The 27,078-nt window shown below is 45.1% G+C and overlaps 1 protein-coding gene across 3 annotated transcripts in view; it reads right to left on the bottom strand.

The window, feature by feature from the left end:
- LOC146597464 (protocadherin-15-like) overlaps positions 1-27,078 on the bottom strand; it is a 593,579-nt gene that overhangs the window by 192,934 nt on the left and 373,567 nt on the right. For all 3 annotated transcript variants that reach the window (XM_085302026.1, XM_085302025.1, XM_085302024.1), the window contains exon 9: positions 13,242-13,307. In XM_085302026.1, coding sequence (XP_085158152.1) covers positions 13,242-13,307 — 66 coding nt within the window. The remainder of the gene's footprint in view (positions 1-13,241; positions 13,308-27,078) is intronic.

A 27,078-nucleotide genomic window follows, 5' to 3' on the forward strand; every position in this document is an offset into this window, starting at 1 on the left:
TTTGTTTTCTTTTTCCTCCAGAAACAAATCAGACGAAATTTCATCTTTGCACTAAAGCAGGAAAAGAGCAGACTAGACGAACACAATTCTCACTGCAAGACTCTCTGACACCAATAGCGATCCACTATGGATAAATTACATCATATTAGAAAAAAAATAAAAAAACAGCAACAATGCACTGAAAAACATGCTAATCTTCCTAGCACAGACAGAAACTCTCAGGATCACACTTAAGCATCTGTCTCCTCATCCCCATTTCATCTGTGAGGCAGCTTTCCCACAGTGGGGCCAAAATACATTAGTAAATAGATTCATACTTATGTGCTCTTCCATCACTACATATTTAAAAAGGAGCAGGAGGCAGTTTATTTCCTATGAAGGTAATGGACAGTGTTACTAAATAAGACTAGCCCCGAAACAGATCGCTAAAAAAAAAAAAAAAATTCTTTGGTCTGATACTTTCCTCTTAAACGTTAACTGCAGGTGCCAATTCTTAACACGTTTCTGACTCACTTGCAATTGTGCACAATTTCTTTTTTCTCCAGATTAAGTAATTTCCAATCAATTTCCCCATAGTAACTTGCCTTTTTTTTCTTTTTTTTAATGTCAGTTTTAGTATACCATGATATGTTCATTTTTACCTGTTTTGTGTTGCACACCTTTACTTTTTCCTCCCAGGCTCCCAGATAAGTAGCATATTGTCAGTCTTCAGACAATACGTGTGTTAATACATTTTTTTCAACCACATATTACGGCCTTTCCAAGCTCGAAAGACTTGCAGAAATCCTCACCGTGTCATCCGTGATGTCCTGCGCCCTGCTCCTTCAATACGGAGGGATGAGAGTTACCTGCTTCCCCTCCCGCTTCTCCGCGTTCGGGCAGAGCGCGCTCACGGCTTTTCACGTGCATTCGTTCCCGCATCAGCTTCCGCAGCACCACTCCTGCCTTTGCCCTCAATTTCAACGTGATCCTCTCCCGAAGCAGCGCCCAGAAACAGTGTTTATTCAGGTCCGAGGCAATACACAGACCATCTTTAGCCTTCGCTCCTTCCCCAACGCACAGCTGCCCCACCTCGGCACTCCCTTTTCTTCTCTAGGCTGAAAATTACTTTTATTTTCAATATAATTTTTCTACGTCTAGATCTTGAATTTCGATGGTTTTGACTTCCTGACATCTTCGACAAAGCCTTCTTTCTTGACTTTTTCTGTTTCCTGCCTATATCCCACGTCTCATTCAAGAATCCCATTTACTTCGCTGACCCACTATTAGCATCTTGACTCCTTCTAAGAGAGCATCTACTGAAAAACATCCAAGATACCTTAACAATTCAATTTCAATCTCTGAATTCAAATGCGGGTGAAGATACATACTGACACTCCTAACTCAGACCCTCGCGAATACCAGATCTCCACTGCGACAAAGGCCGTTCCGCCCGCTGAACTCTGCTTGTCCCATCTCTTCCGACACTGCAGTTTACTCTCCGTTGTAAATAAGAGTCCTGAATTTATGAGGATATTTGCCTTCAGTCTACTGGTCCCAGTTACATATAGAACATATTGTTCCAGATCTGGTATAAATGCACTGCATTAGCATCGCAACACCTGGAAAAGCATTTGGAAAGATATGCGTATACTGCTCAGGTTCTTGACTGATTCCCCGTAGCTGTTCGGAGCAGCATCGAATGCATAAATAAGAACACGTAGAAGGTGTTGCAACGCTATAGAAAATGGTTTCTCAGGGGAGTTAAGATTAAAGAGACTGACATCTTTATTAGCCAACCTGGGGAACGGCGAGGCTTCCCACCTTCTGCAGCACTCGCCTGGAGAGCGGCCATCAGTCCTAGCTCTGCAACTGTCTTTAACACAAATTCTTTCAGCGCCAACGATCTTCCTCCTCCTCTTTTCCATTCGCTGCTGCTTCGACTCTCTCCCACCCCAGGAGTGAAAAACGATGCACTCTGATTCCTAACGCTGAGCAAAGGACCACCATTTCTTCCATGTGTCCTCTGCAATCAAGAGTGCAAAAATCTGTGGGGGATCCAGAGAAGCGTAACGGCCACAAAGCGATTAATACTCACAAAAATACCACGGAAAAGCTTCCCTGCGCATTGAACCCACCAGAGCTTGTCTCGCCAAATATGATCTCGATCCACAGATTGCAAAACCAGCTCAACTAAAACAAGAGCTACCCTGTTCAGAGGTATTTCCAGAAATTAAATTTTAATATTTCACAGCATTACATCATTTTCAACCTTAACAAATCAGGGAAGATGATGCAGAAGATGAGGGGAAAAAAAAAGGTATCTGACTGCTTTACAGCCACCTCTACCGCTCACAGAAAGTAAACAGCGAGCAGACAACAAGCACACTCTTATTTCATTCATTTTTCTTTTCCTTAATGGTCAAAACAGCAGGCTGCAGAATATTATACCTCTGAAACATATAAACACCACAAATAATCTTGCATTACAAACAAACCGTCTCGTGTGCTAAAGGAGGTTTTTATCGTACACAGAGAGTAAGCGGAAGGGACTGCTGGAAGTCACCTAGTCCAATCCCCCGGTCAAAACAGGGTCAGCTTCAGCAAGTAAGGACAATTTCAACACTTTCAGCTTCCGAATTTCATAGCTTTCTCCAGGTTTTCCTTCAGCTTCTCTCTCAGTCTAACRCAACTATGGTTAAGGGCTTTTATTTTTTTGTTTTGTTTTAATCCTGGTCTGGAGAGCTAATCCCTAGAAGCACRTCCATAAGGTTCATATTCTACCAAGAGCCACTACTACTAAACAAAGTTTCCAAGCCTCACACTCCAAAAGAGGTCCCGTGAGAACAGGGTAACAAGTATTCTTAATAATGCCGGGCATAAGAACCCTGCTCATCTCCTAAAATGCTGCAGCCACAGAAGTCCCTAAGGAAAGGGATGAAAYGTTCTTGGGTGCTTCCTCTCACAGGGATGAGCCATTCTGGGAAAGGGCAGAAAAGCAGCGTTCTAGAAAGTAGGATTTAATGACCCACTCTACAATCCTCCTGTTTTAACACACAGGAAAGCAACAAAGAATCACTGAAGTCGCACAGCACCCACTAAAAGGTTCATAAAAAACATAGCATGCTTCATCTATGAAGCGATATAATTAGAACAACCAAAAAACAAAAAACTGGGAGCTACTTTTCCAGGAATCAACACAATGGAAGAAGGGAATCAAAGCAGTAGATTGCCATCTCTGGTAAATCAAATGAGGAYGAGAATGATTAAATAAAGCTAGAACCAAGTCCTCCGGAGTGCTCGGGTTTGTGTGCTTAAGCAGTTCTGGCGCAGAAGTTGACCTTTGATGATGAATGATTAAAAAAAATAATGCTACAAAGACAGATACAGAGAGCAACCTCCAAGTTGCAAGGTTCAGAAACTAGGAAACCCCACAGCTGGTTGCACAGAGCACACAGTCTGCTGAGGGATCTTAGGGAGAGGGAGCTAATAAGATTTGTTTTTAATTGGAAATAGATACAAGAGTCATCAGTAAAAAGGAAAAAAAAAAAAAAAAAGGTAAACAGCAATCAGTCAGCCTAGGATATGGGAAACAAATGGAAATCTGTATCCAGAGAGCGAGAAGTCTCAACAAAATTCAAGGCAGCGAATAAAAAGAGATATTTGAAACTATGGCACACAGAGCCGTGGAAAAATAAACGGGGAAAGATACTCGCCCCGGGACATCACGAGGCACGCGCTAACCACCTCGAGCGTTTCCGACGCGTTTTCTCCTGCAACGCTCCAGCTTTGAGCCACGACGGCGATGCAGTAGCGAGCAACCTACCTCGCAGCCCACCGCGTCTGCYGGCGCTGCGGAGACGAGCCCGGCTTGGGAGCTCGACACGGGACCCGGCCTCTGCGCCGAGGCGCGAGAGGGGACCCGCGTCCCCGGGGGGAAGGCACGGAAAGACTCGACCGCGTGAATTTGAGGGYGCGGAGCCGAACGCAAAGGGTGACACCGCGAGTAATCAAAGAAGAAAAAGCAGCACAGCAACGAAGAAGAGCCATCGAAACACCCAGGCGCACGCTCGACGAGCTGGGCGTCCCTCTCGGGATGCCCCTTTSGGCAGGGTGCCCTTTTCAAAGCTCTGAATTCACGGCACGGAAGATCGTTTATCATGGATTTACTCTTCCACGCGTCCCCTCGTTACAACGGGGATAAAATAACGGGCCCGACAAACGCTCCGCAGTGCCTTTTGGAAGTGGTATTTGCCAGATTCTTCGCTGATCTCAAACCACCCTGAAAAACAAAACTTAATGCTAATTATTCTCTTCAAAAGAACTAATACGCATTTGGGCTGATTTAGAACTTGGCATAAAATAATTAAGCCAAGAGAAGAATTGATGTTTAACCACCCTTGTACCGCGTACCAGCTTGGAGCTGTTTGCATTGCAAACGTATCCAGCGGCATGCTTCGTCCTGCGCCACGCTTCCTGCGCCGCCGCTACCTTAGGATAAAGAGAAATAAAACACCCGGTTTTATACCCAAGTGAGCTCTGTCCCAAGGGACAGCACAGCAAGCCAGGTCTTCCAAGCTTGCGCTGAAAACCAGCATAAAACCATCAGCGTTAACTACYGAGGGCAGCCTCCCTCTCCCAGCAAGGACTTCACAAAAACCTTGCCTGTGCAGACCGCACTGTCAACCAACGCTCCTCAAAACAGCTGCAGAAGGAGGGATGGCATCACAAGATGATCAGTAGGACAGYACTAACGGCATAGATTAGAGCCAGGCAGCAGAAAGTTGGGACCTGATTATTCATCTTTATTGGGCTAACATGGAACACCGCACTAACGATGCAAAAAGGCAAGGGGTGGGGAGGCAAGAGCTGCGGAAGATAACATTTGGCTTGATTAAYGTGACTTTGAAAAACTAAAAGAGTGCAGCGAGTTTGCACATGGGAGTCTATAACAAAATAAGCCAACAAATGCAATTTACGTTTGAGCCAAGCAACACTTTGAAATCCATCATTTATTCAATCGTTTTACTGTTACAAGCATTCTGCTGTTCAAAACAAGCAATAACTCCAGCGTTATCCTTATGAGTGTTTCAAAGTGGAAATAAAGCTAAAACCTCCTGATGCTTTCAGAGCAGCCTGCTTAAAAACACAGGGAACCTGGGGGGRCAAAAATTAACCCCGAGTTCTTATACAGTGACCTGCTTTTTCAAYATCAAAGCAAAACAAATGTAATTAAAGGAACCTGGGACCTGACTGTAGCATTGCACTTTTTTTTTTTAAGCTACTAATGCTTACGAAGGCACTGAGGACAGTTCATTACTCACATGGTCCACAGCTTCATGCTAGCAGTAGCTCTTTCAGGCATGTTTTGAAGAATGAGCGATGCAAAGCATATCTTCTTGCTCAAGCATGAAATCCCCCTCCTTTTTTTTTTAAAATTAAAATCTACTTGAGGTTTCCTAGGAGCAGGAAAATTTTCAAAAGCCTGTCTGGTTCACAGATCTCTCAGAAAATTGACGGGATTCTGGTTCTAGGGCAATGGGCATTCAAAGGTCATTACGCACCTTGTGATGGTGACAGAGCAGCTCAGTTTCTCACTGTTTTTTTTTTTTCCTATAGATTCAGTATATTCTGCTCTGCTGAAGAGCAAGCAAGCCAAGAAGGGTACAGCTACCCTGCCCCGGACCCCGTCCTCTGGATCACACTGTATCTTTCAGAGAGGATGCAGAAAGCGGACTATGACCACAACCGAACCGGCACAGCTTTACAGAGCTTTCCACAGGGCAGGCAGCAAGACAAAATCATGCAGACTGGGGGCCCCTGCAAGAAGCAAGAGCACCATGCCGGCAAGCTCTCCAGCAGGAAGCCCTACGGGCAATTATGAGATCTTTGGATGCCTCAGAAGGGCCTGGGGGCAACCTGCTTTTATCCGGGATGCCAGCTGAAGATGAACACCGCTGGAAAGGCCAAACCACACTCACTGTAAGGCGATTTGCTTGTAAACCTTTCTTCTTCTCTTTCAGTACCTCCACTGTCCCGCTTAGTAAGCCACCATTTTTATTTTTGTGCATTTTAATATATTAAAAAGCTTTGTTTTCCAATAGAGGTCAAGCAAGGAATTTGTTCGACACAGAAGAGAAAGAGGGGAGACCTCAGCTGATCTGGGATCCCATCGCTCTATTAAGTAGATCAACAGGTGTCTAATAGCACTTTGAAAAGTAGTAGAGTGGCTCATCAGAACGCCAGCTGCCACTGAGCCCAAGCGGACTTAACCTAAGGCGCTTAATCTGTCAGAAAAGCTCCTCAGATACCTACCCACAAATGTCRGTTCCACTAGACAGCCTTGGTTATCTGCATCTAGGTATTCTGGGATACGTCCAAGTTACACGTGGTAACGAGATATCCTCGAGCTAAGATTAAACTGCAAATCCACCTGCGCAGATGCACCGCTTCAGCCCAGGAGCGTTGCCAGCTTGGCTTTGCAGGCCTTATTARAGCCTTTCAGCTGCAGCTTATGAGTCTGAACGACACTCGCACATGGCAACACTACCTCCAAACCTGTGCTGTAGACAGGATTTCCTGGTATCTGGCTCCACAGCAGTTCCTGGACCAGACCAGAGCAAGCCTCTAGGAAGACGTATAGCAGAAGCTCCTAAAAAATAAGAGTTAGCCAAACAGCGTAAAAAACAACTTGCTGAACATCTCAGTGTTATCTTTACAATCATGGAAACAGGATTTAAGAGCAACTATTAGGATTTTTTTAAGCATACTTTCTCTTACACACTACCAAAATACGTATTTTCACAGATTACAGACGGACCTTGGATCTGCTTCATCACCTCACCGGGCCTGGGGCCAACGACTGACCCTCGGTACCGTCATCCCTGCTCAGGTCAACGGGGACACTGCCCTCAGCTCCCAGCTCACCCCCCGACACACACACACACAGAGCAGCCCCACGTCACGAACATTAACAGCCAACACTTATTAACGAGCTTTTGAAGAGGAYGCTCCTTCAGACCCAACAGAGCCAAAATTACAGTTTTAGAGAGTTAATCAGCTTAGACTGAAATGCCTGTAACCTAGTAACAGCAGCAAAGACGCRCTTGAAGGATGGGGGGCACTCAGAGCTACGAGGAGCAGAGCACTTGTACGACTGCCGGCAGCGCACAGTGCCGGTTAGCGAGGCACAAACCAAGGACAACAGGATGCAGTAAAATCCTGCCACCGCCGAGACACACGATTCTTTCTCGAGGTTTTCCTCTGGCCACTACCGCTCTCCGGTATTCGCGATCAAACGCCATGTCACGAACCACAAAAATTCGAGCATGTCAATCATTCCATAACCCGCAAACACGTAAACACTTTGAATGGAGTGGAAAATATCCCGACATTATTAGTGAAAAGATAACACGGCAGCTGCAGCGCCTTTGGTGAGTTCAAATTCATCTTAGTTTACACTGATAGAAAAATAAACAAAATTATGCTTTACCCTAGACTAGCTTTAAATATCACAAACTGAAAGCTCACAGAAATTCTTAACATGTCACTACCCTACAGAGAACTGTGTTGACCAAAGAACCTTGAGATATGAATCCAGTGTGAGCTGCTGAGTTGGTCCAATTCAACAGCCAAGAACAGGTAATTCTGGGACCGGACCGCTCAAGAACATGGGGATCTGTAAACCTAAGGCTTTTAAAGGTTTGCTAAGAGCTAAACGAAGAAGAACAGATCCTGCTTTGATCCTTCCTAGAAGGTGGCCGAGACGGGCTCACCCGCATCCTACGAACCCTGCACTCCCGCACTGGACTCCGTTTCATACTTCTTTGGTAGAACTGAGCCAAAAAAATGTTCCCTCCCTCCCTTTGCTACCAGATGCTTAGATCTGTTCTTGACTCTGTCACTCACTTGTCCTGGCAGTCACCTAAGTGCCACCAATTCCCCCATCGGTGCCAGAGAGATGCTTATAGGAACGGGCAGCAGAGCACAGAAAACAAGGACGGCTGACTTGTTGGCGGGCAGCGTAACAGCAATAGACACCCGTTACAGCGGCATGCTCCGGGGAGGAGATTTTATTCCGGATGAACATTGCAAATGTTAATCATGGTTCCACAAGAGGAAAGTTTTCACAAAAGGAGAACTCGTCAAGAATTAATTTTTAAGTCGTGCCAGTAAAGCCAGTATCGCTCAGTGATAAATATTTAAATATTTATCTGCCTTATTATCACCTGATTTCTTGGGTTGACTTATACATGCTTCTCTTGCTTCTAAGAAATGTTTACAGTGCTCACTTTTCGCAATGACAAATCCTATGAGTAGTTTGGGGGAAACTCTACTCTTTAGTCAAAAACTTGCTTTGGAAAGCAATTTTCCCTGTTTTTTTCTTTTCTTTTTTGAATGCACTGTAAACAGATTTTGAAACAGATTTCTCATGAAGATCACCAAGACGCATGGCCCCTTATTAGGGATAGAAAAATAAAGCACTGTATGTTAACCCCCCCCCCAGTGGATATACATTAATATATAGTTAATAAACAACAACTCTAAAAATAAAAAGATACCAAAACACTTATAAACCATGGCAGTAAATGGTTCTGGCAGTTACTACTGGAGGATTGATCACAACTTCTTTCTCCTCCCCAGAGTAAAGTTGATTTTAAGCAGGCATAAAAGGTATTAAACACTCCTATCTTTGCACAGCTTTGCTGGAACTGTAAAGTAAATAATCAAAGAATATTGCTGCTAACTTTACATTCAGTGTTTCAAAACGGTATGAAAGAAAAACAAAACTTTTGAACCGTACATTTCCTTTGCAGAAGAACCACCCGAGAATATGAGTGTATCGAGTATCAGCGTTTAATACAAATCATGTATTCTGAACATTCAGATTGTCAAAGATGAGCTGCTCAGAAACACTCAGCCATTCTAAGGAGAATTTCCACCTTAAAAAAAAAACAAAATAAAACAAAACAAACCTCTAACGCATTTTGAAAAGGATTTTGCATTAGAAAGCATAAACATCATTCACAAAAATATATAAAAAATATACACACACACACACACTCCAAAATGACAAATTCCTGACTTTTGTTATTTTATATTTCAAGGCTAGAAAAGATATGCGGTCTTGCCCGATCTCCTAATTATTTTTTATTCAGTATTTAGTGAGCATAGCTCAATAGCTTGCCACTGAATTAGGGCCTGCAGGGATGCYGAGACAGCTGCAGGTAGTCAGCACGAGAAAAGTGCACCCGGCTGCGACCGGGGCCAAGATATAACAGCTGACTGCGTGCAGAGGGCAATTGCAAAAAGACCTAGTTCATGATGAAGACGAGAGGGCAAAAATAAAAGAACACTGCTCTGAAGGTAGCTTAAGGTAATCTCCTTCGCTTCATCTAAGAGCGCTCGGGCCAAGTTCGGGTATTTTCTAGAGAGCACAAAAACCATTCTAAGTATTTCCAACTCTATCACTTATTAACTAACTGCATTTCCCATCCTTAAGGATGACTTAAAAGTCAAAGAGCTTATAAAAGACTTTTCCCTAAAAAYACCCTCTGCTTTTCCATATTTTCATTTGACTTAGAAGACATCAAAAAATCCAAACCTCTAGCGGGGAAAAAGAAAAAAGAGTTATTATCTAAAKGGACAATCCTAGAGACCTTTAATAAAAGTTGTGCTCCAAGCCTGGCAATTGCTGATGTCCGTGCTCATGAATAAGAGTGGAGTAATAAGCTCATCCATTTCACAGCTCCTTCGGTCTTCGCCCATTTGTCCTCTACGAAGAAACCATACYGCAAACTGCAATCTGTGGTGCAAGAACGGCATTAAACACCGAAGCGCTTCGGGACTTTTCAATCAAATTGTTACGACCAAAAACCCTAAGAAGGTGTCGTTTTGGAATGAAAACGGAGAAACGGGCCTGAAGGAAACAAAAAAATAAAATAAACCTCTGAGGTTCAGGCCTCCAACTGAAGCATCTGACTGCYCCGAGTATTTTGCCATCTGCAGTGGGCTCAGAAACACTTGCCCTCCTTGGTCGGATTTACTGAACCCYGAGCTCCTGCTTAGATGAGAGTAACAGCAGACCTCAGGCACATGCCGAGCTGAAGAAGAACGTGGTTTTTTAAAGGACTCACGTAGAAGGACGAGAAGAACGAAGACTGCAAGGTGGAGTTAGTCACACGTTCTTCAAAAACGTCAAAAAGCCAGTTCAAATCGCTACCTAAAGAGCCCGCCGCTGATTTTCACTTGCCTCTTGCCCACCTTGCCGTCGCTCAAGACCTCGCGGAGGCCCGACTGCAAATGCTGACAGGAGCCCAAAGCCAAGAGCGCCGCCTTCCCCCACGGATGAAGGCACRTCGGAGCGATTCCGACAGCTTTCCCCGTCGCCCTACTGAAGTCGCGCAGAGGAGCGCCGCTGCCAAGCATCTCCACCGCTTTCCGCCTGCGATCCCGCRGTCCCGGGCCGGACCGTGCTCGCTTACCTCTTCCCCCCACCCCACAACTCCGCAATGGTTTCTCTGTGTGAATTCTTAGCTCAGTTTTAGCTTTAGAGACGTTCAAAGGGTTGCGCGTTTCATTTGCGCTACGATAGCAAAATCACAGGCATGGATGCTCAACTTTTTATAAACAAACTCCTAAAAGGAAAAAAAAAGTATCTTAAACAACTCAGTGCAGCTTCTCTCTGCAACACTAGGGAGACTTCATGGCTACTTTAAGCTTRGTGCATAATACACCTTAAAAATAAAAAAAATAAAATAAAACAAAAGGCCATGCAGTAGTTGACAGTTCCTAAAACAGAAGTTAAGTTCAAATTTCAGAAATTCAGAGCAGGGGAGAAAAAAGATGGAAGCGATTTAAGAAATCTCTGTGCATAAGAAATCCACAGAGCATCACAGAAGAAATTAAGTTGTGCTGTTAATGCTATCATCACAGATTCATTTTTTTAAAAGAGAGAGGGAAGAAAAGCAAGAAAGAACTTGTCCACCACTTAGGAAACTCATCACTCGTAGGACTCTTACGCCACTATAATCTAATTCAGGAATAAATGAAACTTCAACGTCTTCTTTTTTGAGTGGTTCTTTAAAAAAAGCCGCTTCAGATTGTTCACAGAGCGTCTGAAGTTGGACAAGCAACTTCAAAGTAGAATTTAATGCATTTATTCATATCAGAGATAACAGCAGACAACTGTCTGCAGAATTTCCAATTGCTGTAGTGACAGTGCCAGCAGCCTTGTATCTGGAAGCAGCATCCAGGTAGCCACAATCTTTCCAGAAGAGGGAAAGCTAACGAGCTGGTCCAAAAGAATTTGTTATCTTGTATTGCTTGCTTTTAAGCTATTCTTGCAAGAAAAAAAAAAAAAGCTGCTGTTGCATTACTCGACGTAAAATATATACTAACTCAACAGCAGGAAACTGTTAAAACAAAAACTTCCTGCTGCAGTGAATTCGCGTGAACGTTAAACGCGCTCACCACCCTGCAGCTCCTGACATTAAAATCCACGATTTTTGCTTTCTAGCCGCGTGCCTTATTATAAGGCAACAGCAAATCCTTGTACCGAAACCCCCAACGTAGCCAAAATTTCCCTTAAATCGCTTCCCTGTCGGGGCGCGCGGCTTCGATCGACGGTCCTGGAAGGAAGCACACGGAGGCAGAAAGCAAAACCGCCACGGGGTCGCGGGCRCCTCGGCTCCAGCGCCGCCTCCCCACCGGACCCGTCCGCTTAACGCGCGCTGCCGCTCCTTCCCTTCGCTGCAACGCGAGCTCCGTTTCTACTTGCGATTTGACCTGTTTAATGAGGAATAAAGGTTCGCAAGAACGCATGGTTAAATAGACAAATAGCTGCAGGCACGTGCAAAGGTTTTAGGGGAAAAAAAAAACAAAAAAACAACAAAGAGCAAAAAATCCCCCACACCTTTCCCCATTATATTCAATTTAACCGTCTCTCTACTGGGACCAGTTAATACGAACGTAACTTAATTTTCTAATTAGCAGCTAACACTGAATCAAACGTTACAGAGCTGAGAAAGTTCACTACACCGCTCAGCCAGCAGGACGCAGRCTTTTTATTCCTCTTCGATTCTTTTTTGTATGTATTTCATGCAATTCTGTATACTCAGCRTCTTGGCTCTTTTGGGGCTATTCTTCCCCCCACATTCCCCGGAGAGGTAACTCAAGTGCTTCTAACATGCGAGAAAAGGCCGATACGTCCCGCCAACACCTGCTACGTGTATCTAGGCTGCCTGGCAAGGCGATGTAGATGCGGCAGTCGCACGCATCATGCACGCTGTGGTCACACGTCACCCAATGCTGCCAAACAGGAAAAAAACAAACAAAAAAAAAAAGATTACTGGCTTTTCTCTTTTGATACAAGCATGGTATGACATGATACAGCCATCTGCTCCAAAACTAATGCTGCACTGCAAAAATGCATTTATTGGCATTCAGATATCATTAAAAATATACACTCACACACACATATATAAATGCCCCCACTTCTGTCGCAGCTGCTATAGTAAATAGATGTACTAACAAGGTTGACATCAGTTCTCTCTGCTCTCTCACCAGTAAAACCTGCAAACTTCTCCATCCGACCTCGAGCAACCACGACTGCCAGCGCCTCTCCCRGAGGGTTATGAAGGGAAGCAGGGAGGCGCCTCCAGACCGAGACTTTGCTCTGCGCTTCCTTGCCCCAACGGACGATGAAACACAACCCCAGGCAGCGCGCTCAGCTGCGCCGAGCTGAACGGGTGAAAAAGACTTGCAGAACGACCCCTAAATAAAAATCGGAAAAGAGCAGAAATCCATTCGAGCCAGCGGTAACCATCCCGTGCGCAGCACGTGCAATTCAACCGGGGCAGCCAGCCCTTCACCGCGTGCCATCACGCTGCGGCAATCCAACGCCAAAGCTAAAGAGCAACAAGTTGGCAGTTGTTATGGCTCAGCAAGAGGATAAAAAAAACCCAAATCAACCAAATTCCTCCTTCTTTTAAAATTCCCACAACATACACGCAAGCAAGCTCTGCCGTTTCCGAGGTACGCGTAAGCTCGTGTATTTTTTCGCAAAGCAAGGTGATCTTTCCGAGCTTTGGATCGTTTTCGTCTTTCCAGCCGACAYGAGCAGCGTTTCCCGAGACCGCTCCTCGGCGGCGGAGCGCGAGGGGGCACCCGCCGCTGCCGAGTGGGCCGCCCCGCTCGCGCGGGAGCTCCTGACCGCGGGGCGCCTCGCGGCCGTCGTTTCAAACAGAGGTTTTCCAACTCACCGTTCGGACTTTCTTCGTCGATAGGGACTATTGTGGCTGGAGGACCTGTCCTGGCCAACTTGCAATCTACAAAGATGAAAACAGAAGTTATTCCTYGTTCCAGGGAAGGGCTTCGCATGTTTTTCTTTTTAAACAAGGACATACTGAGGACAAGCGTCACTTAAATACGCTGCAGGTACAGGCTGCGACCCTTAGCTACTCYGCATTCGCAGAGGGTCAGCGTCTGAGCTGCTCCCTTACCCTCTGCTCGGCTAGAGCTTCCTAAAGCCGCCGAGAACGCGATCCGGAAGGGCTGCAGGTCTCGGGTGCCGATCYGTATTTTAAATAAACGCTCTAACAGCGTGATCTAAATATGGTGCGCTGCGTGCTGTGCTCTCTTAGGCGAGCTTTACTTCCCGTGCCGCGAACGCACGGCCCGGGACCGCTCGGTGCCTCCGCTGTCACCCTCCTCAYGCCTGGCTCTAGAGATGCCACCAGAGACCGCAGCGAAGCAGGAGTCCTTCAGGGCAGAGGTAACGTGATGGTAATTTAACCCAAAGAAATAAGGGAGGGATGATTAAAAGGTGCAACTCAATTAAAAGCATCACAACAGAAACAAATGTGGCTCAAAGCTAATTGCAACAGAAGGGTCTAACTCAAGAGCACGAACAGAATTTTAACAGTGATCTAGGGCAAAATAAAATAAAAAAAAYTAAAACCAGACGAGCAATGTTCAGGAAGTTACGTTTTGCCATCTTACCCTCATATTGCCAGTCTGCAGCCAAATGTTTAGAGTCATCAATGGAAGCAGAGCAGAATAACGAAAGAAAATAAGAAAGTTTTTTGTTGTTTAGCTTAAAAGATAGCTTCAAAGACATAAAAAAAGCAGTACAGGCAGAGCTAGCACATTCCTAAGCCTAGTCTTGAGAAGCACGTATAGCAGGCGCGCTGTTTGGTGAACGATTTGGCTTTCTCTCGCTTTTAAAGCCATCCAGATGCCCCTGCTCCCCCTTAGAGGGCAGGAGTGCCTGGGGATGGGGGCACACCTCATTTATAAGGAGCAACCCTGGGTTTAATTGGTTTTGATAACACTCCAGACTGTGGCTGTGTTTCCTCAGAGGTCTAACGCTCGCCGCAAGATCCCCGGAGCAATAACTGCATCCCCCAGCAGCTYGCCAGCTTCCATCCGCAGGACTGCTTGTGCCGCTTCACGCTCCTGCTTGGTTTGCCGCCCTCAGGACGTTCAGAATTATAATGAAAACAACATTTTTTTWWAAAAAAATATATGAATGTTGAGCATTGAAGTCTGGATGAGGACAGTCCTASAGGAAAAGAAACCACGCAGCCTATTTCAGCGGTTTGCAGAGGATCGGCTGCAAGAGCGAGGGGAGAAGCAATGGAATTTATCCGGAGATAAATTCCAAACCAAAGCAAATATCAGAGCAATAACACTGATTTCTACAGTGGGGGGAGAAAGGAGGCAAATAGGACGCGCAGTAGCAGTCTAGCCTAAAGATTAGCCCCTCGGCACCAAACAAATTAAGAAAAACAACCCTCCCCACCCTGCCCCTAAATACTGCCCATAGATAAACAGATTTTCCAGCCTAAATTCCTTTACTTTTTAAAGTGGTGGAGAAGTTAAATTTTGGAACAGCCTTCCAGCGGAAACAGAGAAGCGCAACACTTCTGCTACTTACCTTTCTTGGCTTACGAAGGGGATTACGTAAAAGCCTTCTCTGCAACCCTTGGAGACAGAGCTCAGTTTTGCTTTCGGCTTGTATCCGTACCGCTCCTCAGCGGAAATCCCGGCAGCGCTTACAGATTTATTCGAGGGAAGCAAGCACAGCAAAACGCGGCACCAAAGCCGGCTCGCAAAGGAAACGCTCGCAGAAGACTTCACCGAGGGCCAACGCGCGAGGCCTCCCCCTGGCGCCCGAAGGACCCGCTGCGGAGCGTCGGCCGTTCGGGACGACAACGAAACCGAGCGGCCCCTCGAAAGCCCCGGGCGCAGCCGCCCGAGGCGAGTCACGCAGAAGTCAAACGCGGCGCTAAGGAGGGCAGAAAACGCCCTGCGTAAACGGAGGAAAAGCAAACGAAAAAAGAACAACCACACCAAAACACTACCAAAAGTAGGATCTACTCTAGTGACAGCCTCCTCCTTTTCGCGCCGCGTAGCCATCTGTGTCCCGGAGACCCACGTTTTTCACAGCCTCCTCTTCTGCTTCAGCGTGCGCCAAAGGACCTACCCCCAACRGCTGGACCTGCAGCACCAGCACAAGAGAGCGAGGATGGAAGTAACAGCCTACGAGCTGCTCGGGTTGTCCGAGGCTTTTCAGACAGACTAAGCGTTGGCTGCATAACTCTAGGAGGTTCAATCTTGGACACTGTGAAGGAGAASAGATTTCCACAAAGCTGAACGTCTACTTAAACACCGTGCGAGGTAGTCCGAGGGAAGCAGGAACTACCAGTTAACCCGAAGCATCATTAAAGGTCTTGTCTTCTCGGGAGCAAAGTGAAATATCTAGCAAACATGGAAGGGTTACTTGGCTCAGATCCGTTTGTTTTCTGATGGCTAGTTTYCATTATTTTCATTTCTAGTTATTTTCAATGAGATGGCTCAGAGGAAATCCTCCGCTGTGTTCCAGGTAAGATACTCATCAGCAAGGGCTCAAACAAAAACAGCCTGAGTAATACTGCATTTTGCAAATAGCTAGCTGCCTAACAAGTCATTGCTTGCTTTCTCTCCTTGCCCTTTCAGACTGCCTTCCCACCCTCTGGTTGCACTAACTTAGAGGATTTCTACCTATTTCAACCATCTCAGAGCTAAAGGAAAGGTCTTYAAAAATGAAGACGTGCATTTTCCAGACTAGTAACTAAGAAACGCCAATTCTGGAAGCCAGTAGCCAAATCACTGGAGATGCACCTTTTGTCCGCTAGCTATAGCTGAAGCTTACCGGGCTACAAGAAGCCTTGCAAATACCTTCTGAATGATGCTCCCTACAAACCCTCGCGCATCTGCAAAGGCAACTGCAGGCTCGCCCGCGCTCGGAAACCGTCCTGCAGTGAAGACGTGAAAGCCTGCAGCTGAAATAAGAATCAGTTGCAGTGGTCAGGAACTGCCTTATACATTTTAACAGCCCTCTAGTGAAACCCCAAATACCCATTCATACATCTCTAAATTCCAAAAAATAAAATGTAAAAAGCCCCACGGAACCTTTCTGTGGCCATATCCTGCAGAAAACCTGCCATCTCCTTTTAATTGCATTTCAAATTGAAACAGAAGAGCCCCGATGTGCTGACCACCAACTCTTTTCCCAGCTGCTTCAGACCCCATTATTAGTCTACACTAAGTGATTTTACATTTTACCCTGTTTGTTTTTTGTTTCTGTTTTTTTTTTAACATGCAGTTACAAGTAGATTAACTGATCCTTTATAAACAAAGGCAGTTATACAGAAYACAACAATTGGTAAGCCCCAGAAATTCGGTCCATACCAGATACACAGCCCGGTTTGAAAGGGTTTTTGTTGAATAAAATTCTACTCTAACTATTCACAGAAGTTTTTTTTTTTTTAGTGGCAGAATAAAAGGTTGTATTTTTTTTATTCTTCAGTCTTGTCAGAAAACGAACACACGCTGAACATCAGTAACTGTACAAGGCTATGTTACTCTTTAGCATCAATCCATTAGGTACCTAAGACTCCTGTCCCAGGCAGGAAATTGCTCTATCCAATTACTATTACTATTTCATTGACTTTTATGGTACTAATGAAGTTCAGAATGTTAAACTAATTGTTCAGCATCAGCACACACATTTAATCCAAGTGGAAAACCCTTTGAAAGGTGACGTGCATCACGCTACTAGGAGCTTCCCCGTAAAGCTGCAACTCAGAGGACGGGATTCAGGCCTGGCAGCAGCGATGCATCCAACGCGGGCGTATTCTTTCACGAGGAAAGACTCAAACATACCTTCAAGTGCAGCCTGTAGGCAGTATTTCAAAATATGGTATTAACTCCTGATGGTTCTGAAYGTGAGGGGGAATTTCCTCCCTGTGAGATGGACGGAGCACTGGGACAGGTTGCCCAGAGAGGTTGTGGAGTCTCCTTCCATGGAGATCTTCAAGGCCCRCCTGGACGCAGCCCTGTCTAACATGCTGTAGGTGACCCTGCTGAGCAGGGGGGTTGGACTAGATGATCTCCAGAGSTCCCTTCCAACCTTACTGATTCTATGACCCTCCCCCCAGCTAATTTGTCCAAACTGATCCTGATTGCATGCAAATGTTTACCATCCACATTACCCTAGAGCAAGCTTGCTTTGAACCTAGTCGCCGCTGGTTCAAGTCACCTTGCGTAGGAAGCCCCGGCAGCCAACCATCCCCTATTAGCCCTCCTCACTCCACCYGCAACTTGGACACACCATTTCGCCCCTGAACATTACCACAGACATCGTAATTTTAATTGACTTCAAGATTCTGAGCCAGTCCAGTGGCCATGTGCTATGAATCCAAAAAATAGAACATTTAAGCTGTAATATTAGAGTTGGCTCCCATCTTTGAAGACAAAGTCATTGACAACCATGAATCTTGCAAATACTAGACCTATCTCACATACATTCTGTATAACACATCGCCATCCTTGCTCCCCCAGGACTTGCCAGCAACGGCCTAGGTGAAAAAGAGAGAAAACACAAACACTGCACCTTCGCACGCTGGCCTGGCAGCGGGGAACACGCCGACGCTTCCGCTCCGCCGGCTCCTCCTGCGCTGACACCCAAGAGGCGACCRCGCGCGGTCTCCTCCTTCGGCTTTGCCGTTGAGTAACAACGGCTGAGAGAGGAACGATAACAAGCTGCTGCCAAGGGGGACGGGAGGCTTTGGCGTCTTAATCCACTGCAGCAGTTTCTGAAGTAACCGTCTGACCTTCACSTACTCCACAGAGCTCGCCGAATGCGGGAATTACAGGCCCAGYTGTCTACCTGTACTCTGCACACGAGGAGACACCAAAGCCACTTCATCTGGTGTAAATATACGTGTATATATATGGGATTATGGGAAAAATCTCAGTGCTGAACCACCCAAGGAACAGCCTCGCAGCTTTATAAAACTCCCTTTATCTCAATGAGTCTCCTACAAGTCAAGGATAGAGCTAAAGCTTTTTGGTAGCTACTACTAGCTTCAAGTTAGCAGGCATCTGCCCAGGCATCGTACTGGCTACTAAGCTTCCTGTCCCAGGTCAAGGCAGGCTGCCACAGATATCAAAACTGGCTTCTTTCTCTTTTCCCCCTCCAGTTGCCACGACTGGAGCCAGGCGGCTGCAGCCCTGATGAACCCCAGATGGCCCAGCTTCGTTCTGGGCACAGAAGGACGAGAAGACTAAGTTACTGTTGCTCAGGCCCTTCTCTCCTACGGATCACCTTAATCCAGGATGCGCCACCTAAAAATCCACGCAATTTATTTACGCAAATACAAAGAACAAAACCAGAGAAGATGGTTAAGGCCAGAAAAGGCTGGCTTGCCTCTAAGTTTTCCATGGCCTACTACTTCTCTTCAAACACAGCTGAACTTAGTCACGGCAAGACCAGTTTAGGAGACGGTAACTCACGCGTGCTCTGTTGACATCTAGGACAAGGAGGACAAATCATCCTAGGACCGCCAAGAGTCACCAGGATCTTGCCACAAGTTTCAGACAGCTAAAGGCAAGGAGAGCAGCAGCCYGGCAGGAGCTGCCTAAAAGCTCCCTCAACCGTTTTGAGGAAGTATGGAGTCCTGGATCCTGCTCCAACACCTAACACCTGAGCAACTGYGTCACTGCAATCCCATAGCTGCCTCTTGACGTACCTACAGCCCAGAAGCCTCCCTTGAGCTGCTGACGAGCTCGAGACTTGGCAGACCGTGGCCTTCCCTGCCCTACTCTGGGCACCGTGGGTACGAAAGCCGCTTCTCATTCTGCCGGCGCCGTTCCCCCGTGGAATCCTTCCATCCCTCCTTCGCTTCCCCTCCCACATCAAGTTTCTCACTTTCGGTTCAAACATCATTGTACTTCTAYCACTTTGAAATACGTCGGCCTTCTCTCCCTCATTTCCTTCTCGACTACAAAGCTGTGCAAAGCTGTCGCGTGCTTTCATCACGCCCCACGTTAGAGTCCTGCAGCTACYCGATGACAACGGTTCAAAGGAACTGCAGCTTACGATTGGTATTTATCGCCCAAAAGCTTCTGAATCCGCTACTCCTCCCTAGGGGTAATACCTGTCATTTCAAAATCACGATTGAAGGAGATGCTGTCTCGCTTTCACCTCCACAGACGTTGAACTTTTCGGACAGGTTGCCTTAGACAGAATCGGTCTGGTATTTCACCTGCAACAGCAAAACCTAAAAAGTGATGGAAATAGTGATGCCAATGCTTTAGGGTTCGAAAAGCATCTTTTGCACCACCTAACTCAGGATTTTTCCTTACACTTTATTGCACTGTTAGAGATGATTTCTAACATACAGAAGTTCAAAAAAGTTAAGGAAAAAAAACGCTCCTAACATTATTTTTTCTTTGAAAAAAAGATTAACATCCCTTTGAAACATCGTATCTTTACCTCCCTGCGTTGTACTTCCACAATTTACGCAAAAAGCGCTCAAAGAAACCTCCTGTGAAAGAGTCTCTCTAAACGTGGTCCTTTACAGAACAGGGCTCCTAATAGACAGCTACATAGAGAGCTACATAGAGCCATACATTTAAGCTATTCGAGTAACTAAGCAACCCAGTTTAAGGGAAAAATGTCCTATCTTGTTTCCTGTGCTAGTTAAATTCAGAGCTACAGCTGTGCAACCTAGGATAAGCTTGGCATAACCTTTACATTAGCCAACTTGTACTAAACAATTGCTCTGCACTGAAAAAAAAAAAAAAAAAAAAAGCATAAAAAGGGCTTTCATAGGCTATTTTGAGCTCTTCCCGACAGACTTCTCCACTTACAGAAACCGGGCAGGAACGACAGCAGACTCGGGCGCGATTCAGACGCGTTTGCGCTGCGTTTAAAACTAAGCAGGATCGCTGTGCTCGCATTCAGCCTGCAGGTTCAGCGCACAGCTCGGCGCCGCTCTAAAATCCACAGCCTCGGGAGTCGGGCTGAAGGACTCCCTTTGACCTAACGGCAAAACAACAAAATAAAACTAAATATCCCGACTTCCACTAGTTTGAATTCGGTTTTGTTTTTAAAAAAAAAAAAAAAAAAAAAAAAAAAAAAAAAAAAAAAAAAAAAAAAAGAAGGAGAGGGAGGCTGATGGACAATCAGGCACAAACTAAATACTTGTATTTTTATAAACTCTTCTTCACATAGCTGCAGAAAATGTAAGCTCAGACAGAGCATGCAACCTAAACAACAGATTTACTCCAACCCTTTATTTCTCCTTTAACTTTTCTGGACAGATATAATACCTATCAAGGGCTTGGCACGGGAAAATTGCTCTGCAAGTGCTACGCAATGCTATTTTACTTTTACTGCTTTACAAAAACGCAGTCCCATCTGTCTTGCGGGCAATACTCTTTTAGATTGAAACAACCTCCCATTTTACCAGCAGTTTTGGAGTTGACAAGGTCTTTTTAAAATCATACTTGTGCCTGAAAACACTGTAAAATGTATGAAAATACGACACGATGCCAAATAGCACCTAAAAATGCTATTACCAGWAGTAATTTTTAAGACTATGAAAATGTATTGGCTGAATCAGGAAGAGCCATAATATCTTCAGAAGTGCTTATATTTTTTAAAGTTGACTATACCCAATTTYAACAATTGCTATGCATTAAGCATTGAAATTTCATAGTGCTTTTAATAGCTCTAAAATTCCACTTTCCCTGCTCTACCCGCATGATATGTTTAAGACAAAAAGATCTCAGTCAACAGGGCGAATAAGTATTTACCATTTGGAATTAAACCGAATCCAGATACAACAAGCAAATAAGAAACTCACAGCTGTTTTAACTGTATAAAGGCAGATATTTATATCAAAGTATGAGCAACTCAGAAAAAGCAGCTGGAAATACCTATAACATTGCTGATCTTCTCTCTGTGCAAATGAAATAGTAGTTAACACTTRCTAACCAAAACGTGGGAGAGGGGATCGCCGAGTTGCTTCGAGATGAACCACGAATATTTAGCCTTSCCATCTTCCCAATGGGAAAATTTGTGGCTTTTAGACTCTGCACCATCTCAAGCGCTGAGCCTAAAGACTGCGAGTTGTCTTCCTCCTCTTAAGTCACTTCTGCTGCTTTAAATACTTAAATAGCCCAAGACGTTTCCACCTGTGGGCCAGCAGCGTAGAGCCTACCRCAAGCGCCCGGCGCTCATCGCCCCCGAAAGCGGGAGGCACCGACTCACCCGCCGGGCCGAGGCTCGTTTGCGTTGCAAGTAATTAACTGGCAATTTTGCAAACATTTACATACTGCGCCTATAAATACCTTTCCTCGTGACATCTAAAATGAGGTCAATGTTGATCAACACCTTCCTGTAATTTTATCAAGACGTCAAGCAGCAGCGACAGTTGCTTGCAAAACTCTGCAGTGCCCTTCCCAGGAAGGGAGGAAAAGCAAGACCTTGCCTTRCCCTGCAAGACATCCTTCTCTTTCAGTTCCTCGAGCTCTTGCTACTGCTAAGATTAGCCAGGAGCAGAGACTCCTGTAATTGCATTTAAAATAGAGATAGCGCGATACGTATTTTCTGCTTTTTTTCCCCCCTCTCTGTTAAATCACAGCAAAYGCAACCCTCCTTTGGGCAGACGAGCTGCCGCTCCCCAGAGTCACAGGAGGCTGCGGGGCTGCCAAGCGTGCGGCATCACCGGGGCAGAAATGGCTTCTGAACGCCCGAGGACCGACCTGGAGGCTCCCGCGTTCAAAACACGGGCCCTGAAGATGCGTCCYAGCTCAGCTGTAGTTGAGCACAGTAGTTGAGTTTTGAGATGAGATGGCTGCTGCTGGGGTTTTGAAAACAGAGAACTTCCAGACATTTTGAGCANAAAAAAAAAAAAAAAAAAAAAAAAAAAAAAAAAAAAAAAAAAAAAAAAAAAAAAAAAAAAAAAAAAAAAAAGGGCCATAAAAAGGGACAAGAATGCTTTTTAAGCACATTTCCAAGCAGCTCTGCAACAGCAAAACCACCAGCACAAAACGAACTTAGGACGTACAACCACATTCCCACGGCTTCCCGAAGCCTGCCTGCGTTGCGCACCGGGTGCCGAGGCGACGCAGAGATTTATTAGCGCCCGAGGCGCCGGGAAAGGCTGCCCGGGCGGCTCCGGCGGCGCACGGAGGATACATCCCTCGCGTGATACAAAAACAGGGCCCCGAAGACACTGGGCAACGCTYACAGGCCAACCGACAGCACGTCCGAGGCCATGAAAAAGGCAGAGCGACGAGACTTTGCAGAAAGCATCGTCCTCTGACGTAGCTGTTTAATAACTTACGGTCCAATGAATCCCAGTTATTGCAGTACGAGCTGCTTCCTGCCCATCATAGACATAGCCCGGGTCCAAACAGCCTGAACCTGAGTCAATTATAAAAGGAAAAAAGGCTTAAATGTTGAATAGATAATCTTACTTGTTTTGCTTTCAGTTAGATGCGGACCTTTGATACCGTTTTTGCTAAGCAAAACATGATGCAATCTTATTTTGTAATTAAAATTCTCCCTATCTGCAGCTACAGCAGTATTCATACTTGGTCTTATGGAAGTTGTGCTTCATCCTTCTGGTGCGGCAGTTTTTTTGTGCATTTCCAGGTAAATTCAAAAAAAAAAAAAAAAAAAGAAAATCACATTTCAAAATTGTTTGTCTAAAGAAAAAACAAGGGTGGTGGGAAGAGATATAAAGCCTATAGGCAAAGTTAGCTGTTCCTTCAATAGTTGGTGGCATATTAGCTTTAAGCATTTGGCAGAAATTCATCATTTTTTTTAATCCATCAAATTGATCAAAACCAATCTAAAGTTTAATTTGCCATTTATTACCATGCATCTCCATGAATTTCCATTTAACTCTACCATATCGCTGAAACTGATAGATATTTTAGAAAATGATTTATAAAAAGTAACAGTTTAAGTCTCTTTCCCAAAACATCCGTTTCATAAGCAAACTACAACCCAAGAGCTAAAAACCTGCTACCAGCATCATCATCCATCCCTTCTGCTAGATTTTTCCTTGTCTTTATGTTTAGGAAGCTTGGGCYCTGATTAACTATAGAACGGGTCCTGTAATTCAGCACAGTTCCACCAGGTGAGAGCAGATGTATGGGCTGAGACTCTCTGACCCAAGTACCCTCAAAAAAAAAAGAAAGAAAGAAAAAAGTTACAAAATAAACACTTTATAGGATGTACCAGTGACCACCAAAAAATGTAACTTCCATCAGTCACTGGGGAGGTGAAGGGGGGGCAGAAGAAAAAGAGGTCTCAAAGCAAACGTCRGTAACTTTGTGCTTTCCAAGATACCAAATACCAAAGAAATGCCATAAAACCAGWTAGCAAGTGACAGCCGCCACTGCTGCTAATAACGTGTAGGTAAATTAACTAACCGTAAAACATGCAAGTTAAGCTCATTTCAAAGGTGATTAAAATTAAAAAAAAAAAGGAACAAAACAAGGATTTTTTGATTGCCGCACGGAAACGAAGATTGATCTTACGTTCCTGTACAAACGCAGCTTGTCTCAGTGTTTCTGCTCCTGTGACGAACTCCAAGCACCAAAGGAATATCAGCCTGCTCAGTTATTCCTCTTTCCTCTGCCAAATACATAAATACCCACCTACCAACACAAGCACACACAGGTTTTGACTAAAAGGACAAATATTATTTGAATGTGACGTACAACTGGCTTAACAAGTACTGCATATTTGGAGTAGTTCTACATCAGCAGAGAAGGGCAAGGAAGAGAAAAYGGCTTTCCCTAAATTATTAATAATAATAAATGATAATAATTTGAATATATAGGCCACAGCAAAGCCACCAGCTGGAAGATAGAAGTGATATTAGTGTTATTAGCCAAGCAGAGACCCTCACTGCCCATTAATCAGTATCTCATTAGCAGAATAAACTCAAGTCTTACAAACAAACCAAATAAAAACGTGAAGCCCCTGGAGCTGTAAAAATCACTGGCGCATGCTACTAAACCCACTGGTGTTAGTAATTAAACAGATAAAATTGCAGATACAGGGAGTAACTGCCTGCAACAGGACCCCCAAGACAAGCTTCTGGGCCTTCCCGATTAGCTCCGTTCAATTACACCTTCCTAATTGCTCGTGTGCTAAAGCTCGTTAAATGAAAAAATATTACTGCTTTCCGGCAGGACAAGCACTTGAGGTTGGAAGGACGGGCACCGCCAGCGCACCTCCGAGGCGCTGCCCGACGGACGCGGAGGAGCTGCCAGAGYGGATCCAAGCCACAGCAGCTTGCTCTGCCTGGTGGCTGCAGGATCCTCACTCTCCTCGTGAGCTCAGCAGTTCTGGTTTTCAAACCTGYGGCTAACGCAGCCCCGAAAGCCCATCAACCGCAGTAAGAGTGGGGCAAACCTTGCTCCAAATTTGAAGACAGCCGTCCTAACAACCCAGAGCGATTCTCACCACCTTCTAAGTGTCATTAGCAGCTCTTCTACATGGAGGAAAAATACTCTGCTCTTCCCTGATGCGTTTCCGAACTTCTTTTAAACCTTCAAAACAGCTGTTCCAGACGCTCTGTTTAGAAGTAAGGCGTGCAAGTAAGTCTCACGCAAGAGCCGCACAGAGGCGACAGGTTACCTCCTGCCCCCTTCGTGTTACCTAGAAATCAGGGAACCGTTTGGCATTAACCAAACGATACGTAGCTGCTAAAACCAAGGACTTGCAAAAATGATACCAATACTACCRCTAAAAACCCTTTTTGTCAGTGCAACAGTAAATGCAAACACCTTATTCTAACAGCTGAACATAAGTAATGATTTCAGGGATATTTTGCTTTCTCTCAGCAAATTATAGGACTCAATCTAACTTTAAAAGACCAATAAGTATCTAATATAGTACAAGTATTGCAGGCAAAATAATCAGTAGTTGAAAAAGGTCAATAACTAAAACTACGGCACTACGCTACAGGATCAAGCGAACCACAAGCTAACTGAAGTATCTACTGCTCTGCAGGAACATATTTTAAAGGGCTCGAGTCTGTAATGCTTCAGATAGAAACCATATGCAGGTGTTTCTAAAATGAAAAGTGATAACCTCCACTGCTATTTTATTTGGAAAAAGGAAACTGAAATGGCTTTGCGGTAATAACCACTCGGAGTATTTTTCCTTTCAACCGCCGTCTTCCTAAGACGACGGGTTACCGAGGATAACGGGGATTAGGCCTGTTTAGCCTCTAATTGCAGAGAAGCCCCATTCATCTACAAATCCACTTCTAGAACACAATTTCTCGCCCTTAATTCCCTTTTCAACTCTCCAGCCCATCACTCTGCAATCAGGTTTAACCAGGTGCATCATGATAATCTGCTGCTCTTCAACTATTTGATTTCTGTTCATTGCAGCCTACGTAAAGAAACTGTTCATCCCAGTACCGACGCGAGGCTCCCTGTGCCTCAATACTCTAATAAATGCTGCAGAAAAGCATGAACTTTGGTTTAGGAAGAAAGAAAAAAAAAAAAAAGGAAGGAAAATCAGTAAGACATTAAGAGTTTTTTTTTTTTTAATCTACCTATTGTTTTCTTCAGTCTTCCCAGTAGTTCTCCTTCTGAACAGATGAGTTGCCCTAATCTGAAAATGATCACTCTGAAACAAATGCATTAGGAGGAGCTTTTTTTTTTTTTTTTTTTTAAAAATCATTCTTCGCAATTACTGCCCAGACTTATCTGCTCCACGCTCTGCACTGGCAACACTCTCAACCGGAGCCTGAAGAAGGCTGAAGGCAGCTACGGGAGATGTAGCCTTCTTCTGGCAGGGCTGAAACATCTGAACTCCTACACAATGCATGCTTCAATGTGAATTAAAATATATATATTAAGTAATCAGCAAAAGAAAGTCAATGCCTCCTCTGGCAAAAAAGGTTTCACACCCAAATGCCCCGCTGCATCGCTCTGCGACTCTGCAGCCCTCGCTGCACAGGCACGCCCTGCAACGCGCACCATGCCGACCCAGCTCGAGCAAAGAAACCAAAGCTGCCTTCGCCACCTCCTCCTCCCAGGTCAACCCATGTCTTCCCCTGCTCCTTTTCAGCGGCATTTGGCAACTTAAAGCCTTGGAGTTCCAGGTTTTAGTTGCTCGTTGTGTTTTTCCTCTGAGGCTGGTAGGACACCCTAGCCAAGGGCAACACAGAGCTGGCAAGATTGGTCTTCCGAAGACTAGCTCCACGCTCMCGTTACAGATACGATGTTTTGGGAGTTCCTTCTTCCCCCACTTGCAGACCCGCGCTCTGGCTCGGGACAGAGCGGATCGCGAATCGGGCGGCTCGGCACAGAGCCGGYGGGGAGTTCCACTGGCCACGCTGGCGCTTGGGGCAATTGCATTATTCGACTGCAACTTTTTAAGAACCCAAAGCTGATCCCAGGTARAACCTAGCCAAGCTCTTAACAAAGCACTTCTCTTGTTACACTGTCGCTGTTTTAACTAATTTAGACAACAGGAGGCCATCTGGTCAGATCCTAAACGAAAGAMAACAGACACTTCCACAACGGCTGCAAGACCTCTTCCTTGCTCTGAAGCTCTCCTGATTAATATTAAGCATGAAAATAGCCTCCGTTTAAGAAAACTGCAGAGCAAACGTGAGTGATCTCCACTTCCAGCTTGAATGAGGAATGCATTCACCCCTTACTTGAAAGGGCAGTTTGTGTATCTTGCAGAAGTAATCTTTAAGCAACACCAGTTTCAGTGTTCCA

The sequence above is a fragment of the Rhea americana genome, unplaced genomic scaffold (assembly GCF_003343005.1).
Source record: "Rhea americana isolate MKP2758 unplaced genomic scaffold, rheAme1 scaffold_183, whole genome shotgun sequence".
NCBI classification, from domain to species: domain Eukaryota; kingdom Metazoa; phylum Chordata; class Aves; order Rheiformes; family Rheidae; genus Rhea; species Rhea americana.